Raw genomic sequence first — 16,680 nt, 5'->3', positions numbered from 1 at the left:
CATCCTGTCTTTTTATACGTCACTGTTCTGTGCTCCATTTCCCAAAATGATTGTTAAGATCAGTGTCAGGATCATTTTGAATGAGAGTGTTCAGTATAATCCTCGCTCTACCATATAAAGATCCTGTTTTTTATTTTTTTATAACAGTGCTTCTGGCAAGCCCAGCCCCGATTAACAGCCAGGTCTAAGAGGTTCTTTCTTTTCTTTTTTTTTTTGCTTTGTTCTTTGTGACATAGTTCAGGATCAGGCTATGAAGATAATTAACAGAGACAGACAGAGTGAGTCATTAGTTTTTTTGAAGACAGCAAACAAGACATGTACAGTCCAGCCAAGTAGTTCATCTTGATGATGTGTGTCCCAGTGTGCTGGTTTTATAATCATTGGGTTGACATTTTACAGATTGTTGTCACCAGCTATCACAAAGTGCATTTACCTCAGGACTTCACAAACTTTGCTCAAACTTATAGTTATAAAATAATATCAATAATGGTAATTAACATGTTTGAATATTCATATAAGTTATATGCTAGATTAGGCATATAATTAATGTAGGCTAATATTATCTATATCCTTGTTGAGACACTTTAGGTGTTGTTTGCTAGCTAGCTAGCAGTCATGAGCGAATAGCAAGCAGGTGTACAGACCACCGAGGTTGTGTGTCACCTCATAGGCATTATACCATGATCTATGGATATATTTTGGACAATTACCTCTACCGCATTGTGTGATTAAAAACTACAGAAATGAAACTCCAGTGGGCTATTGTGGTAGTTTGATAGCCTTTCTTGTAAAAAATAAAGTCCTAACATTGAAAACGTGAGAAACTTGATGACCTAACCAATGTTGAAAATGTTAGAAACGTGACTGTTGAAAACATGAGAAACATAATGACCCCAGTTTTATCCCAGTTGTGGCCCTAGTGTTGTGTGTTTAGTTCCACCATCAGACCACACCATCAAGCTAACAGCTAGCTACAGCGCACACTCAGCAGCTGCAGCTTTTTAAATTGTCACCAGCTTTTTGTTCATCATCAACGTCCACAATCTGCCCTGAATGAAACATACACTTTCACATTGTGCACACAAACAAGCTTCTGATTCTCAAAACCTCCAGGGAGTTTTTTGTGAGCTGCTACATTGTGGATTTTCTTGCTAATGAATATCTAAACAAACATGTCAGCTGCCCCGACTCCTCTTTGTTGCTGCGGTTATAGTATGATGTCTGTTGTGTGTTGTTGTCAGATGAAGAAAGTTAGCTAGCTAACTCTATTAGGTGATATTAACAAAAAAAGATAGCAATTGCGATAGCTGTCTGGCAACTTCTAGCTAAATAAAAGCTGGGCTATGTTTGTAAAGCTTAAGTGAAACAAAATGCTAAGCTAATGCTATGCTAAGAGATAATACATCCACTGACGTCTGTTCAATAGGCTTGGGTTGAAATAGATGACAGTAATTTTGTACCTTAACTTTTTATTTTTTTTTTTAGCTTTTTAACATAGGTGTCATTGCTTCATACTTGAAATTGAAAACTTCCGTCTTCGGTTATATGCAGATATAACACCCTTATGTAGTGAAGATAAGAAAGCTAAACTGGTCATCAGACAGTACAGTGATGAGTATATTAATATATGGATTTGCTTCTGGAGATCTCTCAGCACATATTCCCTTCTGTATTCTCCCCAACATTTGGGGAACCTCCTTGACCATCGCATCACAGATTGTGCACCCAGCCCAGCGAGATGGGCCAGAACAGCACCAATTGTCCTGACTGAGAGCCTTTTTGTGGTGCTGGAAAATCACAGAACCATGCCCATGAAAATGTGCTATGAGTGATAATCGCGAGCAAAATGTAGACAAAATGTATTTGATTTGGAACATTTATGCTTACCAAATAGGTGATTTTTCAAAAACATTATAGTACCTTATATGGGATTAGAGCAAGGTGCTGATGACCGAATAACTGCTTTAGTGGTCTGTTAGCTAATGGAAGTATGAACTTTAAGAATGTTAGCTATCATAATGCGGCATTACTGGTCAGTGCATCAAGGATCAAGGCCCATACTAGTTACAGTCCTCAACATTTGAAATTCAGAAGTAGGAATCTGATAGCACACCACCACCACGGTTACTTATGTGGTGACGGGAAATTTAATATAGCAAGTATACATCATCTCACTGTGCTTTCAACCTCCTCACATATTGTGGATCCTGGACACTGCAGACAACTATGGTGTATGATTTTAGTATTTTAGTAAAATATAAAATATATAGAACGTTTCCAGTTTTGGATCTGGAAAATGAACGTGTGTAGAGTTCATTATGTACTCGTCTCAGTTCATTATGTACTCGTCTCTGTTCATTATGTACTCATCTCTGTTAGTTACATGCAAACCTTTCACAGGTTTGTTGCATCACTGTCAGAATTGCTGTCATAAGACCTAAAGAAACAATTATTGAAACATTTATCATGACAAGGAAATGTTATATGTATCATGACAGGGACTACCTTGGTTATGATACTTATGATGCTTTGTCAGAGTTTAATACTGTAAGTGTGTATTTAGTAGAACCAAACCCTAGAAAACTAGTTTCTGCAACAATGAACCAGTGAAGCTTTTATTTTTTTTGGCTGACGCAGCTTTTAATGTAATCCAGAGTTCTCACTTCAGGCCGTAATCTCCTACGTCCTTGCCCTGATTCTATTTTAACACCTAACACTGCCTCATTTTCCAACAACGTCATGAGTTGCTCTCATTTAGTGTGGCCGCAGAGTGTGCTCCCCCAAACCCACCACCCACCTCCAGAGATTCTCACATACGCTGTCATTCCCCTTGGCTACTAAACACTGAGACCTAGATATTTTAAAATAGTAACAGTCACAATGCTGTTAGATGCAGTGTGCGTCATGTGGCCTTCTCAGAAGCTTCTGGAAGAAGGTGCCCTTTGATGCTAACCTAGGGCAGTTTGAGGTTTGAGGAAGGTAGGGAGGTGCTGGTCTTACTTCAGTAGAGAAGAGCTCTGAAACCAGGACTGCTTTGCAGGAGTGAAACATGAATGCCATGTGGAATAGCAAAGCAGGTGTTGTCCATGAAAGGGCAAAGACAGTTCAGTGTTCACTGATGCTAGCAAACTCAACAGTGTAAGAGAATTGGTCTAGTATCAGCAGGGTAAGACAATTGGTCTAGTGTCAGTAGGATAAGAGAATTGGTCTAGTGTCAGATTCGTGTCCATATTATTATGTGCAGTTGAGCATGAAAATGCCAAAACTAATTTTGCACAGGAATTCTTACTTTGATTAAAAAAAAAACAAAAACCCAGAAACCCGAAACAAGGCAGAATAGGTGAGTTGGTTCTTCAGATTCCTTTAAATCCTGTTCTCTCCTCAGACATGTGACCTACTTACCCTCCAACCCCCTTTCCCAGACACACATCATCACCATGCCAACCGTGAGGGTGTGGTGACTCACGACAGCAATGACAGATCGCTATGCTTTACCTGAAGAGTTGCCAAACAAGAGAGAAAGAAAGAAAGAAAGAGAAACAGCAGCAGATACTGCATGTAAAACACCATCTGATCAGAGCACAAACTGTTAATTAATGACCGTGGTGCTTTAGGTTTACAAGCTGGTCTGGCTACAGTCTCCTGGCTGGCTGCTTCATGAGCTCTGGCCAGTGCTGCCATGTAGTCTGGCACAGTGCCAGGCCCGGGCGGGGAAAGGGCCCATATAAATGCATGTATAAAGTTGTATTTGTTTGGTAAACATGTGGCTCCTTTTTTGGAAGGCCTTGTTTTGCTTTTCACATGCCCAGCAAGGTTAAGAAGTTGACCTTTTTTTTTACATCTCTTGGGGTTGCACAATACATCGTTTGTAAATCATTATCATGATCCCAGACTTTGCAATACTGTGAATCGTTATTTTTTGTCTGATCAATCTTGAATGTTCTGTTAGCGTGTTCTGTGGGTGATGTCACAGCATCTCAGCATATGATTGAATACATTTAAATAATTTTGGCGAAAAATTACACAAGCCAGTAATGTCGCATCAAGGGGTTCACCCGTGTATTTTGATATATTGGAAAGTATGTTGCCAATCCAACATACAGCATTATAGTCCTGATGTATATTTTTTGACAGTATTGTGCAACCTTCTGGAGTCATACAGTGGAAATGGTAGATTAGGGCATGCTGTCTGAGGTTGGGGTGTCTACCATTTTGGGCAGTACCTCACACATTAGGTGAGTGAGTATATTACGGGTGCTCACCAGCCGTCCCTTGACCCCCTGCCCCGGTTGCGGGTGAGACAGGCATTGCCCCGGACCACGGGCGACCTTATTCTTCACCTAAGCACCCCACAAGGTGTGATCGTTTGTTACTTTCTGTTCACGCAGAAACATGTGGGTGTTCAGCAGTGCTGTTTTATTGAGGGTTGTTTTTAATGTTTTTGTTTTGTTTTTACTCCCCCCCCCCCTTTTTTTAATAGGAGACTTACCTCAGCACTTGCAGGTAATGATCAACATTCTACGCTCTGAGGACCGAATCAAACTGGTGAGCACACACACACACACATTCCAGCGCGCGTTTGGTTGCTTTCCCGCGTTAATCGTTCACAGGTGTGAACATGCTACACGCATTATTGTGGAGTGTTGTGGTGTATTGTGGGCAAGGCCCATTTGCATTGTGATGAAGAAATGTGCATGGTTAACTAGTTGTACTGTCCTAAGTTCATGTATGTGCTGTATGTATAAGTTCTGCAAAATGTGAATTTTAGGACATTTGGTATACAGTTATAAGTGGTACCAATATATGACTTTTAACATGACGTGTGTAACAGGCTGTGCGTTTGGAGAGTATTTGGTCGGACCGCGTGCGGTACATGGTGGTGGTTTATACTAGTGGGAGACAGGACACCGAGGAGAACGTTCTTCTGGGGATGGACTTTAGCAACAAAGACAGGTGAGGTCACCACACACAGGTGAGATCACCACACACAGGTGAGGTCACCACACACAGGTGAGGTCACCACACACAGGTGAGGTCACTACTCATAATGAAGCAGGGCTAATTTGATCAAGCACTAGCAAGAACAGCATGCTGGGTAACAGACAGCATCACCTCTCTACCTTGACCCTCATTGGTGGATGATGATGGTCATAATTATTAGTCACGTTGTCCCTTTAATGAGTATTACTGCTTTATTGTATATTGCATCCTGGTACCAATGCCAGCCAGAACTGCACTTGAACTGCAGTACATTTGGCATCAAATAACAGATGGTCAAGTGAAAGTTTAGATCAACTCAGCTGCCTCATATGGTAATCACAGATCTAGAATATTCTGATTGAAATCGGGAATGTAAATATGGTGAACATGTGGAGTCAGTTATCTGACAAGCTGTTAAGATCTCACGGACGCAACTACTACTGTTTTGGTCATGGAGACATGGAGGTTTGCAGTTATGACACGTCGACCTGTCTGCGCAGTTCAAGACATGCAGACTTGCGCAGTGTGGTGGGTCGGTCGGTCATAGTCGTGCAGTTGATCGGGATGGAAAATGCACAGCTGCAGAAGCAGTCATGGTCTGGTGGTTAGGGAACTGGTCTTGTGACCGGAGGGTCATGGGTTCGATTCCCAGACCTGAGGCCATGACTGAGGTGCCCTTGAGCAAGGCACCTAACCCCAACTGCTCCCCGGGCGCCGGGCTAGGGCTGCCCACTGCTCTGGGCACATGTGATCCACAGCCCCCTAGTAATCATTAGTGTGTGTTTGTGGGTGTTCTAACTGCACAGATGGGTAAAAAGCGGAGGACAAATTTTGATTGCGGTGTAAAAATCACAATTGACAAAATACGGCACATTTCACATTTACAGCACGTCAACCTGATTCATGTCAGTTAAATCCACGGCGGCCCCTGGAGTTGTAGCCAATTTGGTACAAGTCTGTGGAACACAGTGGGGCGAGTCTGACTGGCTCCAAAAATGAAGAATGAAGGTGTAGATTCCACATTGTTATGACTCTGTGGTATGACTGTCTAGGAGAAAAACACCACACGGTATCAGATCCTATACCAAGTCTTTGTTACAGTGATGCGATGTCTGTGTAATATCGTTGCCTGATTAGAGTCTTGGAAGAAGAGTTTGTATAGTGACACTAGTGAGAGTTTGTGTAGTGACACTAGTGAGAGTTTGTGTAGTGACACTAGTGAGAGTTTGTGTAGTGACACTAGTGAGAGTTTGTGTAGTGACACTAGTGAGAGTTTGTGTAGTGACACTGGTGAGAGTTTGTGTAGTGACACTAGTGAGAGTTTGTGTAGTGACACTGGTGAGAGTTTGTGTAGTGACACTGGTGAGAGTTTGTGGAGTGACACTGGTGAGAGTTTGTGTAGTGACACTAGTGAGAGTTTGTGTAGTGACACTGGTGAGAGTTTGTGTAGTGACACTGGTGAGAGTTTGTGGAGTGACACTGGTGAGAGTTTGTGGAGTGACACTGGTGAGAGACTGGTGAGAGTTTGTGTAGTGACACTGGTGAGAGTTTGTGGAGTGACACTGGTGAGAGTTTGTGTAGTGACACTAGTGAGAGTTTGCGTAGTGACACTGGTGAGAGTTTGCGTAGTGACACTGGTGAGAGTTTGTGTAGTGACACTGGTGAGAGTTTGTGTAGTGACACTGGTGAGAGTTTGTGTAGTGACACTGGTGAGAGTTTGTGGAGTGACACTAGTGAGAGTTTGTGTAGTGACACTGGTGAGAGTTTGTGTAGTGACACTGGTGAGAGTTTGTGGAGTGACACTGGTGAGAGTTTGTGTAGTGACACTGGTGAGAGTTTGTGGAGTGACACTGGTGAGAGTTTGTGTAGTGACACTGGTGAGAGTTTGTGGAGTGACACTGGTGAGAGTTTGTGGAGTGACACTGGTGAGAGTTTGTGTAGTGACACTGGTGAGAGTTTGCGGAGTGACACTGGTGAGAGTTTGCGGAGTGACACTGGTGAGAGTTTGTGGAGTGACACTGGTGAGAGTTTGTGGAGTGACACTGGTGAGAGTTTGTGTAGTGACACTGGTGAGAGTTTGTGGAGTGACACTGGTGAGAGTTTGTGTAGTGACACTGGTGAGAGTTTGCGGAGTGACACTGGTGAGAGTTTGTGTAGTGACACTGGTGAGAGTTTGTGGAGTCACACTTTCTGGTTTGTGGTGTTTTCTCTACAGTAAATGCTGCTCTATAGGGATGGTGCTTCCTCTGTGGTGTGACACTAAGATCCATTTGGACGGGGACGGGTAAGTGAGCTCCACTGTGTTGCCCCCTAGTGGTCGAAGCATTGCATGTGGTGTATGAATATTCTAGCGCTCACTGAAGATGTTAAACTTCTGAATAATTGCTAAGTTTTGCATTGAGGGCGATTATAAATATATATAAAGAAGTTCTGTTGTATATCAGAGTGATATTAACTGTCCATAGAAGCTATAACTTGAAATGGTAAATAATTAAAACATTGTTACATAATTTACTCCTAATTATCTCCAGTGATATGCAGAAGTAATTTAAATTTGAAACCTTGACAGTGCTGGTAATGGTGGAGTAATCATCATTTGAACTGTGACCTTTCTAAGTGCATGGATAGGCATGAGATGACCTAGGTTGACCCTTGTGTTTTTCTCCAGGGGCTTCAGTGTGAGCACTGCGGACCGCACACACATCTTTAAACCTGTTTCAGTGCAGGCCATGTGGTAAGAGATGTACACACACACACACACATCTTTAAACCTGTTTCAGTGCAGGCCATGTAGTAGGAGACCTGCGCAAGTACACACACACACGTACACACACACGCACACACACACACACACACGTACACACACACACACACACACACACGCACACACACACATACTTACAAACACACACACACACACACATACACACACACACACTACATTATAACCCTGTCAAGGCAGGCTGTGGGATGGGCTTCATCTCTCGTGAGCTGTCAGATCAAATACAGCAGAATAATATTGAGCCTCTTCAGATTCAGGAAGGTTTTTTATGACCATCTGATAAGAGGACCCGACGTCTTGCGCCTCAGTATGTCCAGCGACGGCAGCCTGTTCCTTCAGCTCCTCAAGCCCTGTTATGGGAGAAGAAAACTGCTTTCGTACCAGCTGATTTGCTGACAGCTGACCCTAGATCAGTCTGATTCCTCTGAGAAGCATTATACAAAAGTCTATGTGTACGTGCACTGACTGAATGCGCTCTCGATCTGAGAAGCTTCAGTTACATGTGTCTTTATCCCCCCCCCCCTCTCTCTCTCTCCCTCTCCCTTTCTCTCTCTCTCTCTTTCTCCCTCTGTCTATGATCAGAGATGAATGTAAAAAGGTAAACATTGGTGGTAGATGAGGAAACCATAGTTCCCATGGCTGGGTGGGTTCACGTCCTCTGCCGAGCTTTATTTGTGAGGTTAAAGGCAGGAGGTCCTCTGGGCTTTGGAGTGGTGTGAACACGTTGTTGTTCAGAGGCAATGAGGACCTGTAAGAGATTGGCTCATTTTGACAAAACCAACCCTGGTGCTGCCATCTGTTGGTGGACACATGTAATTGTGGCAAAGCCAAGTAGAAATGCTTACGTTCAACTGGCACACTGCAGGCGATCTTTTCAAACAGAACTGGCCTTTGGTGTGTTGCCAGGTCAGCACTGCAGGTGCTGCACAAAGCGTGCGAGGTGTCACGCAGGTGTAACTACTTCCCCGGGGGCGTGGCGCTGGTCTGGGCCAGCTACTACAACAGCTGCATCTCCTCCGACCAGAGCTGCATCAATGAGTGGAACGCCATGCGGGACCTGGAGACCATGCGCCCAGACTCCCCTGCCATGTTTGTGGACAAGTGAGTTCTCGTCTCGTCTCATCTCGTCTCGATGTGTGGAAAATCCTGATCATTACTCATGCTCTTCCTGTTCTCTTCACAGACCTACGGAGAGGGAGTGCACCGAGTGCCTGGTTAAAGCCAAACTCCGAAGCATCATGATGTTTCAGGACCTAGAAAATGTGACATCCAAGGAGGTGAGCGCAGCACTGTGCAATATATTGTTTGGAAATCATCATGATATTGAATCATCATGGTATTGCGGTACCGATATACAGTAGCAGGTGTCTGTAATGTGCAGATAAGCCTACTAATGTATCATAAACTGATCATTAACTGATAATTTTAAGTGAACATAATTCACGTAAAACACTTATATTCCAGATCATTCCATTTTGAGTCACTGCATTTACATGATACAGCAAATTGTTTCGGTCAAATTGATGCAGTTTTTAACCACGAAACATCATTGGCTCACCAATGTGTTTTATTATTGTTTTGCTAAACATGTATCATAATTATACTGTGGGCAATTATAACACCTTCATGTAACCATAATTCTAGATTGCCTTCAGGCAGACTTACAGTCAGAAGCATGGCCACATTTTAGGAACCTTTAATGGTGTAGCACAACCTCAGCAGACGGAGGTCGTAGTCTCGGACCGTAACGTGATATGTCTGTGACGTGTGATGCCCCCACGTCAGATCCGTAACGAGCTGGAGCAGCACATGAACTGCAACCTGACGGAGTACAAAGAGTTCATCGACAACGAGATGCTGCTCATCCTGGGCCAGATGGACAAGGCCACGCTCATATTCGACCACGTCTACTTGGTCAGTTCCCTCTGTGAGTGGGCGCCGAATGCCTGCAAACATGATGAAAGGTGACGGTACTGACGACTCTCCTGTGTCCCCAGGGCTCAGAATGGAACGCGTCCAACCTGGAGGAGCTGCAGGAGACAGGGTGAGTTTAAACTCAGACTGAAATGGAAAATGTCTATTATGCCTCTGTCCCTCTCTGTCCCTTTCAGTCCCTCTGTACCCCACTCTGTCCCTCTCTGTCTCTCTGTGTCCCTCTCAGTCTCTCTGTGTCTCTCTGTGTCCCTCTCTGTCTCTCTGTGTCTCTCTGTATCCCACTCTGTCCCACTCTGTCCCTCTCTGTCTCTCTGTGTCTTTCTCTGTGTCTCTGTGTCCGTCTCAGTCCCTCTGTATCCCTCTCAGTCCCTCTCTGTCCCTCCGTGTCTCTCTCAGTCTCTCTTTGTCCCTCCGTGTGTCTCTCTGTGTCCCTCTCAGTCCCTCTCTGTCCCTCCGTGTCTCTCTCTGTCTCTCTTTGTCCCTCCGTGTGTCTCTCCGTGTCACTTATAGCACTTCTGCCCAGTGAGAGAGGGCAACACTCGTCACTTGTTCTTCATCCATCCTTGTGTGTTTTAAAGAAGTCTCTAAGTCCATGTCAGCATCCCTTGTTTTTTTTTGTTGTTTTTTTAGCGTGGGCTACATCCTGAATGTCACACGCGAGATCGATAACTTCTTTCCCGGGACGTTCTGCTACCATAACGTCCGCGTGTACGATGAAGAGGCCACAGACCTGCTGGCCCACTGGAACGACACGTACAACTTCATCGTCAGGGCCAAGTGAGGCACACACGGGACAATCAACCTGCACTCGTTTATGTCTGGAATATACCAGAGAAATGAAGTGGCTCTTGTTAAAAGCATTCCCCCCCCCCATCCTCTACAGGAGGAACCAGTCCAAGTGTCTGGTGCACTGCAAGATGGGCGTGAGTCGCTCGGCGTCCACCGTGATCGCCTACGCCATGAAGGAGTACAACTGGTCGCTGGAGAAGGCCTATAACTTCGTCAAACAGAGACGTAGCATCACGCGACCCAACGACAGCTTCATGAGGCAGCTGGCGGAATACGAGGGCATTCTGGACGCCAGGTGAACCTCTCCGCCCTCGGGCCACGGCGAAAGGCTTCAGGCTGAATGTCAGAAATGTGAACTAAAAGCTACTAGTCATTATGTTTATGTTGCAAGAAAATGAAAATGTAGCCATGTAATTTACATTTTATCCTGTTTGTTCCGCTCTAGTGTGTGCTTTGCACGTCTCTTTTGACTTTTAAGTCACTGGAGTCTTTTGATTTCTAGCACTGACTTTAAATTACTTTAAAAGTAATTTGTAGTTATTTGATTTTAAGCACTTACTTTAAATTACTTTTAAAGTAATTTGTAATCCTCAAATGATCCAGTTAATGCTCCATTAACTCCCCCAATACATACAAATATCTGAAACATCCAGGCCACTAGGTGGCAGCATAATGAGACGTGTGTTTCATAATGTGAAGAAGAAACGTGCTGTTCTTCTGCTCTGTGACCTTCATAACTGAGGTTTAACTCTGAACCTCTGCAGTAAGCAACGTCATAACCGCCTGTGGCGTCCAGATTCCAGCTGCGATCATCCCGACTGCCAGCAAGGTGCGGAGGAGATCCCTGGCGACCCCGTGAACCCGTGTGACACCACGACCCCCGGCGGTGGCCCATGCTGCAGCTCACCCTTCCAGCTGGACCCTGCCGGCCCAAAAAACCACAACTACTACTTCCGCCGGCTGTCCGATTCGGCGCTGGACAGCGAACCGTCGACCCCGGTGCGCGGCCCGCCGCTCCTCGACACCGAGCGCGTCTTCATCGCCATCGAGGACGTGGAGCGTGACGCCCTGCTGGACGACGAGGCGTCGGAGGGGCGTGGCTCCCTGCCCCTGTCCCACTTGGGCGCGCCCGGGGAGGGGACGGCGGCTCAGACGTACCCGCGAGGCGCTGAGCCCCTGGAGGAACTCCGTCTGCGTCTGGAGTTCAGCACGGTGGAGGAGGAGGACGAGGAGGAGGCCCAGAAGGAGCAGGAGGAGATGGAGGCGTTGGCGGAGGGTGGCAGGCGAAGAGCAGGAGGAGTGAAGGAGACGGAGGGAGACGGCAGCGAGAGCAGGAATGACGTGGGCGCCATGAACCGCCTCGGCAACGAAAACTCCAACAACAACAACCACCTCCGAGCTCCGAACGGCCCCACTGTGAGTGCAGCAGCTCTTAACGCTCTTCGGTTTCAAATATTCTGGCTAATTTATGGCCAACTGTGTGTAAACTGTTCAGCAGAAACTGTATTTCCTGCATTAATGTCACTTTCAGCTACTTATGTTTAATGATAATGTACCGTGGAAGATACACTACAGTAATGCGTAAAACACACCTTGAATTGAAGTGTAGTTTATTCAGTATCTGAAATGTAATAATTCAGTGCAGTATGTTTTATTGTTCTTTCTTTGCTCCTGTGTAGGATCATCTTCAGAAGCAGCTGGTCAAAACGAGGTTATCTCCCACCTCTCTTCCTGTCACCCACACCAGCCGGAGCCCAGTGCCTGAGGCTGGCGAACCAGGTCTTGCCTCCTTGCCTTTCCGGACTGTTCCTGCCGTCTCCGTTGAGGTTCCAGCCTGTCCCAGCAGTCCCGTCAAGCCCACCGTGCCGGCTCTGTGTCGGGCTTGTGGGCCGTTCGGCGAGGTGGCCTCCGATTGGTCCCTCGGCATGGCCGGCCCCGTCCCGTCATGTTCGGACAAGCATCCGCACCTCCTCCAGGCCCGAGGGGAGAGAACGTCATGGCAGGTGTCGGAGGGAAAGGGAGGTTTTAGGGGATGGGATAGTCCCGGGGAGCCGTGTCCCGGTTCGGCCACGGACGGGAGGTCGGGCCCGGGGTGGGAGAGGCCGGCGGGCCACGCGCCATCACAACAGCAGCAGGAGATGCTGGCGCAGCTGCAGCGCTCGGGCCTGGTGCGGCGGAGGGCCGAGCGGCTGGAGAAACTCTCGGGCCTGTTCCAGCCGCTCCCCGCCGCATGCGAGACCCTGCCGGCAGGTTCTGGAGGCCTGTCGCCCGTGTCGTCCCCGCTGACGCGCAGCTCCAGCAGCGACAGCATCCGCAGCGTCCGCGGGACCCTGGGTCTGGTGCGGCAGCGTGCGCAGGAGATCGAGACCCGCCTGCGCCTGGCCGGACTCACCGTGCCCTCCCGCCTCAAACGCTCCAACTCGCTGGCCAAGCTCGGGGGACTGACCTTCTCCTCCGAGGACTTGTGCTCCTCGGCGTGCTCGTCCGACGCCGGCACGCTGCCCCTCCTCTCACTATCCCCGGAGCTGGAACACGTCACCAGCCCGGACTGGGAGCAGGGTGGCAGCCGGCCCGGAGGTGCCCCAGTAGCGCTATTTGATCCTGGGTCTAGAAGCTGACGCCAAGGAGGTGGGGGGGATATTGTAGGACTGATGCCCTGCTTGCTCTGGGGGGGGGGGGGGGGGGGGGGGCATCATAAGACTCGTGGCAGGACTCTACATGAACTGAGGAACACAGAGGGGAAAAGACATTTTAAACGCTACAACTATAAACATATGCTATTTATGGAAAGAAAGGTATCCAAATATTTTGCGACAGCTGTGGTTTGACAGATTTCTCTTGGAGCTGATGCTGAATGCGTAGTGTTGGCACTGTCGGTCGGCCAAACCCCCAAAGCACTCCAGACCTCATTTCTGCTGCTCCACCTCCTACTGACGTGGTGTCTGAGGCGGAGACAGGCAGACGTGCTCCACCACGGAGCTCCATGGTCTACACGGTTGTTCCGTTTGTCCACTCTTCTGTGTCCACTAATGGAGTAAATCACATCTTCCTGCTGACTCACTTGTATATGTTCAAACAAGCTTTTGAATCACACACTGGACAACAAAAGGGAAAAGGAGATTTGGATGTTTGCCGGTTGCTCCTTGTGTGTGTGTGTGTGTGTGTGTGTGTGTGTGTGTGTGTGTGTGTGTGTGTGTGTGTGTGTGTGTGTGTGTGTGTGTGTGTGTGTATGTACTTTGGTCTGAGACACATGGTCCATGGTTCTGCACTACACACACATGTGTGTGTGCGTGCGCGTGTGTGTGCCTGCATGTGAATATTAATCTTTAGGTGTTTTGACATTAACTTGAATACGAGTTGTTATTTCTTTGAAATACTGTTCATTCTTTTTAATGTGACAAAGCAATCCTGGTGGGAGTTGTACCCCGAAACACACCGTACAACAGATGCGTAATACACAAACACTAACCAGTAAGGTACACTATATTTCTGTTAGGATTGGCTCAAACCTATAAGGCCCTTTCAAATTTGATGAGTGTTCACTCCAAAAAACATGGGAAGATTTGATCTTTTGCAGTGGTCAAACCTGCTGCACGTCCCAGTTCGATTTTGAGGAAAAGTTTGTTCAAAACTGCTCAGTCAAAGACTTGCCCACACAGAAGGGGTTTGTCTTCGTGAAGTGGTTTGACATAACTGAAAAAGGTTGTGTGTCTGTCTGTATATATATATACACACTTGCATAAAAATGTGTGTGTGTGTGTGTGTGTGTGTGTGTGTGTGTGTGTCACAAGTCCCACCATTTCACTCATCTTGCCCCTTCCAGATCACGTGTCAGACTAATCAGTGCTAATCTAAGGTAAGAGATGAGGTTTCCTGTCTGTACCGTCTAGCAGGACCGAGTCCTCGAGCTGCTGTTTTTAATGCAGGATCTGTTGTGTTCTTGTGTGTTTATGTCCTGAGGGTTGAGGAATTCCAGCTTATTAGATCACAAGATCTGCAAATCACACACACACTTTCTCTCCCTCTCGCTCGCTCTCTCTCTCTCTCTCTCTCACACACAGTCACACACACACACACATTCCAATATAGCCATTCATCTGAAGGTAATGTTTACATTACTAGCCCTGCTATGATGTGGTCATGTTATATTGCTATGTTTATTCCTCGTCTTGGCCAAGTAATATTGGGCAATTATGACTTGAGTTTATGTACGTGAGGTATTTTTTTAAACGTTATGCAACATACTTTGACTTTTACCCACAAGTCTTTTTAAACCTTATTTTGTACATGTAACTATGCTGTAATCAGGTGAAGCGCGTGTCGTGTGTGTACGCGCACCTGCGTGTGACATCACTTGAAAATATACTGTGAAATATTTATGAAAAAAACACAAACCCTTCAGCGCGAGACGGTAGGTTCGCTGTGCTGGCGTTAATCAGTGAGGTCAAGAGTGCACACGTTCCCGGCTGTAATGCACACGAGTCGCGGTGCACTGGGGGTAAACGCGTATGTGGGCTGTGCCAGAGCGGGCCATCTCGGACCTCCACCCTGCCTTGAATCGGGTCCTCTGTACATGTGCGGGTTTAGACACCAACAGTTGCTGCTGTGCACCCTGGCATAACAATCTTCCTTCACATCCCTGGATAACAGATATTCCCTGGGGAGATGCACATGCTATCTTCCCCTCTTCTTGCCTTCTTGTGTGGGGGATGGGGCAGGGGTATTGCGTCGTTGTGACTTCCGACTCCACGTTTAATCTAGGAGAGACAGTCCAGTTGGTCCAGAAACAATAATGAGGAGCTGTGATTGGTGAGCTCACCTGTTTATGGAACTGTTGTTAAAAACCCTTGCGGACATCCTTTGACATGTGCGCTAATATCTCACATCTGCCTGTACTTCACAGCAGGCCAGTCCATGGTACAGGATGAATGACACCTGCTTTTGAATGTGATCACATTTACTGATACTTGTGTTCTTTCAGGAAGGAAAGTTGTCATTATTGATTCCTAATTGGTGAATTATCCTTTATCTGGAATTAGAAGAACGTTGTTTAAAACGGTCTCACATGGATGTGGGAGTTGTTCCTTTCTACGTAGGTTTTTTGTGTAACAGTCCATAAGCTTCTAGGTTTGGGGCTGTTTCGTGTCACACAAACGTAGGGTTGATGCGCTTGCCCAGAGCAAGACTCTGCTGCCCCCTAGTGCTCAAACGTATTTTGATTTTGATTTAACATGCTCACAAGCCCCATACCAGACCGGGTGTGGTCTGAGCCAAGCACATTTTTTAATGTTGTCTCCCTGAATACCCCATCCCCTACCTAAGCCTTTGCCATTTACCCTCTGATGCCAAGTTAAGGTCAAAGGTCATTTTTTAAAAATCTAGTTATTCATGTTATTCAAAGTGCCTTAGTCAGAGACACCAGAGGCATTGTTCTATAGAAATCCTCCCTCTGATTATGTTGCCAACTAGCCAGAGAGGGGGGGGGGGGGGGGGGGTGTTGGTACATGGGCAGTTTCAGTATGAAGCTGGCAGTCAGAGGCACTCCAGTTCATTATCGCTGTGGTCTTCAATTTTACTTTTATACCTCTTCGATTAGCTTAAAAGCGAAACTGAATATTTGAGGGTTTTGGGGGGAATTTAGTTTTTCTCATCCGTGGTGGTGGAGGAGTGGTCTCCTTTAGATGGTTTGTGTAGACTTGCCAAGTTTTCCTTTTTGTCTTTCCCCAGTCCAAACAGAAGAGGTATTTTAAACAGCGCGGCTTTAAAGTCGTGCGTTAAAGACAACGTTTAAATGCCACAGCACCGAGTTTTTCACAAGGAACCGTTTTCGAGCGTTCTGTTGCTGACGCAACTTCTACCGCATCTTCGTAAAAGTTGCTTACAGTGACCCAGACAGAGAGAGAGAGGTCATCGCTGTAATATCGTCCACTGGATTACGACTAGAGCCCAGTCATCAGCCACGAAATCAGCCATATTGTCAGTGAGGCCCTTCATGCCTTTAAGAAGACGCTGTAAAGAGACGGGTCTGAAACTAGTATATCTCTTACCTCTCTCTCGTCACCACTCTTACCATTTGTTTAGTTTTATATTTAAGTATGCAGTAATCTTGTCTTTTGTACTGCAGATTTGCTGTAGTTTCGATGCATATTGCACTTTGTACATTTTGTGGAAATGGTGTGTATATTATGGGAATA

At 46.3% G+C, this 16,680-nt stretch overlaps 1 protein-coding gene across 4 annotated transcripts in view; it reads left to right on the top strand.

Moving 5' to 3' along the window:
• The window catches only part of ssh1a (slingshot protein phosphatase 1a), a 38,460-nt gene extending 25,303 nt beyond the window's left edge, over positions 1-13,157 (top strand). For all 4 annotated transcript variants that reach the window (XM_076987123.1, XM_076987124.1, XM_076987127.1 and 1 more), the window contains 12 exons: positions 4,481-4,545; positions 4,832-4,953; positions 7,196-7,264; positions 7,649-7,714; positions 8,669-8,863; positions 8,946-9,039; positions 9,548-9,676; positions 9,760-9,806; positions 10,328-10,474; positions 10,581-10,781; positions 11,251-11,902; positions 12,166-13,157. In XM_076987123.1, coding sequence (XP_076843238.1) covers positions 4,481-4,545; positions 4,832-4,953; positions 7,196-7,264; positions 7,649-7,714; positions 8,669-8,863; positions 8,946-9,039; positions 9,548-9,676; positions 9,760-9,806; positions 10,328-10,474; positions 10,581-10,781; positions 11,251-11,902; positions 12,166-13,104 — 2,726 coding nt within the window. In that variant the 3' untranslated portion in view covers positions 13,105-13,157. The remainder of the gene's footprint in view (positions 1-4,480; positions 4,546-4,831; positions 4,954-7,195; positions 7,265-7,648; positions 7,715-8,668; positions 8,864-8,945; positions 9,040-9,547; positions 9,677-9,759; positions 9,807-10,327; positions 10,475-10,580; positions 10,782-11,250; positions 11,903-12,165) is intronic.
• The last annotated feature ends 3,523 nt before the right edge of the window (positions 13,158-16,680 follow it).

Source organism: Brachyhypopomus gauderio, unplaced genomic scaffold, assembly GCF_052324685.1.
Source record: "Brachyhypopomus gauderio isolate BG-103 unplaced genomic scaffold, BGAUD_0.2 sc51, whole genome shotgun sequence".
In the NCBI taxonomy this organism is placed as follows: Eukaryota; Metazoa; Chordata; class Actinopteri; order Gymnotiformes; family Hypopomidae; genus Brachyhypopomus; species Brachyhypopomus gauderio.
The sequence above is the reverse complement of the archived record's forward strand: the minus strand, read 5'-3'. Positions and strand labels throughout refer to the sequence as shown.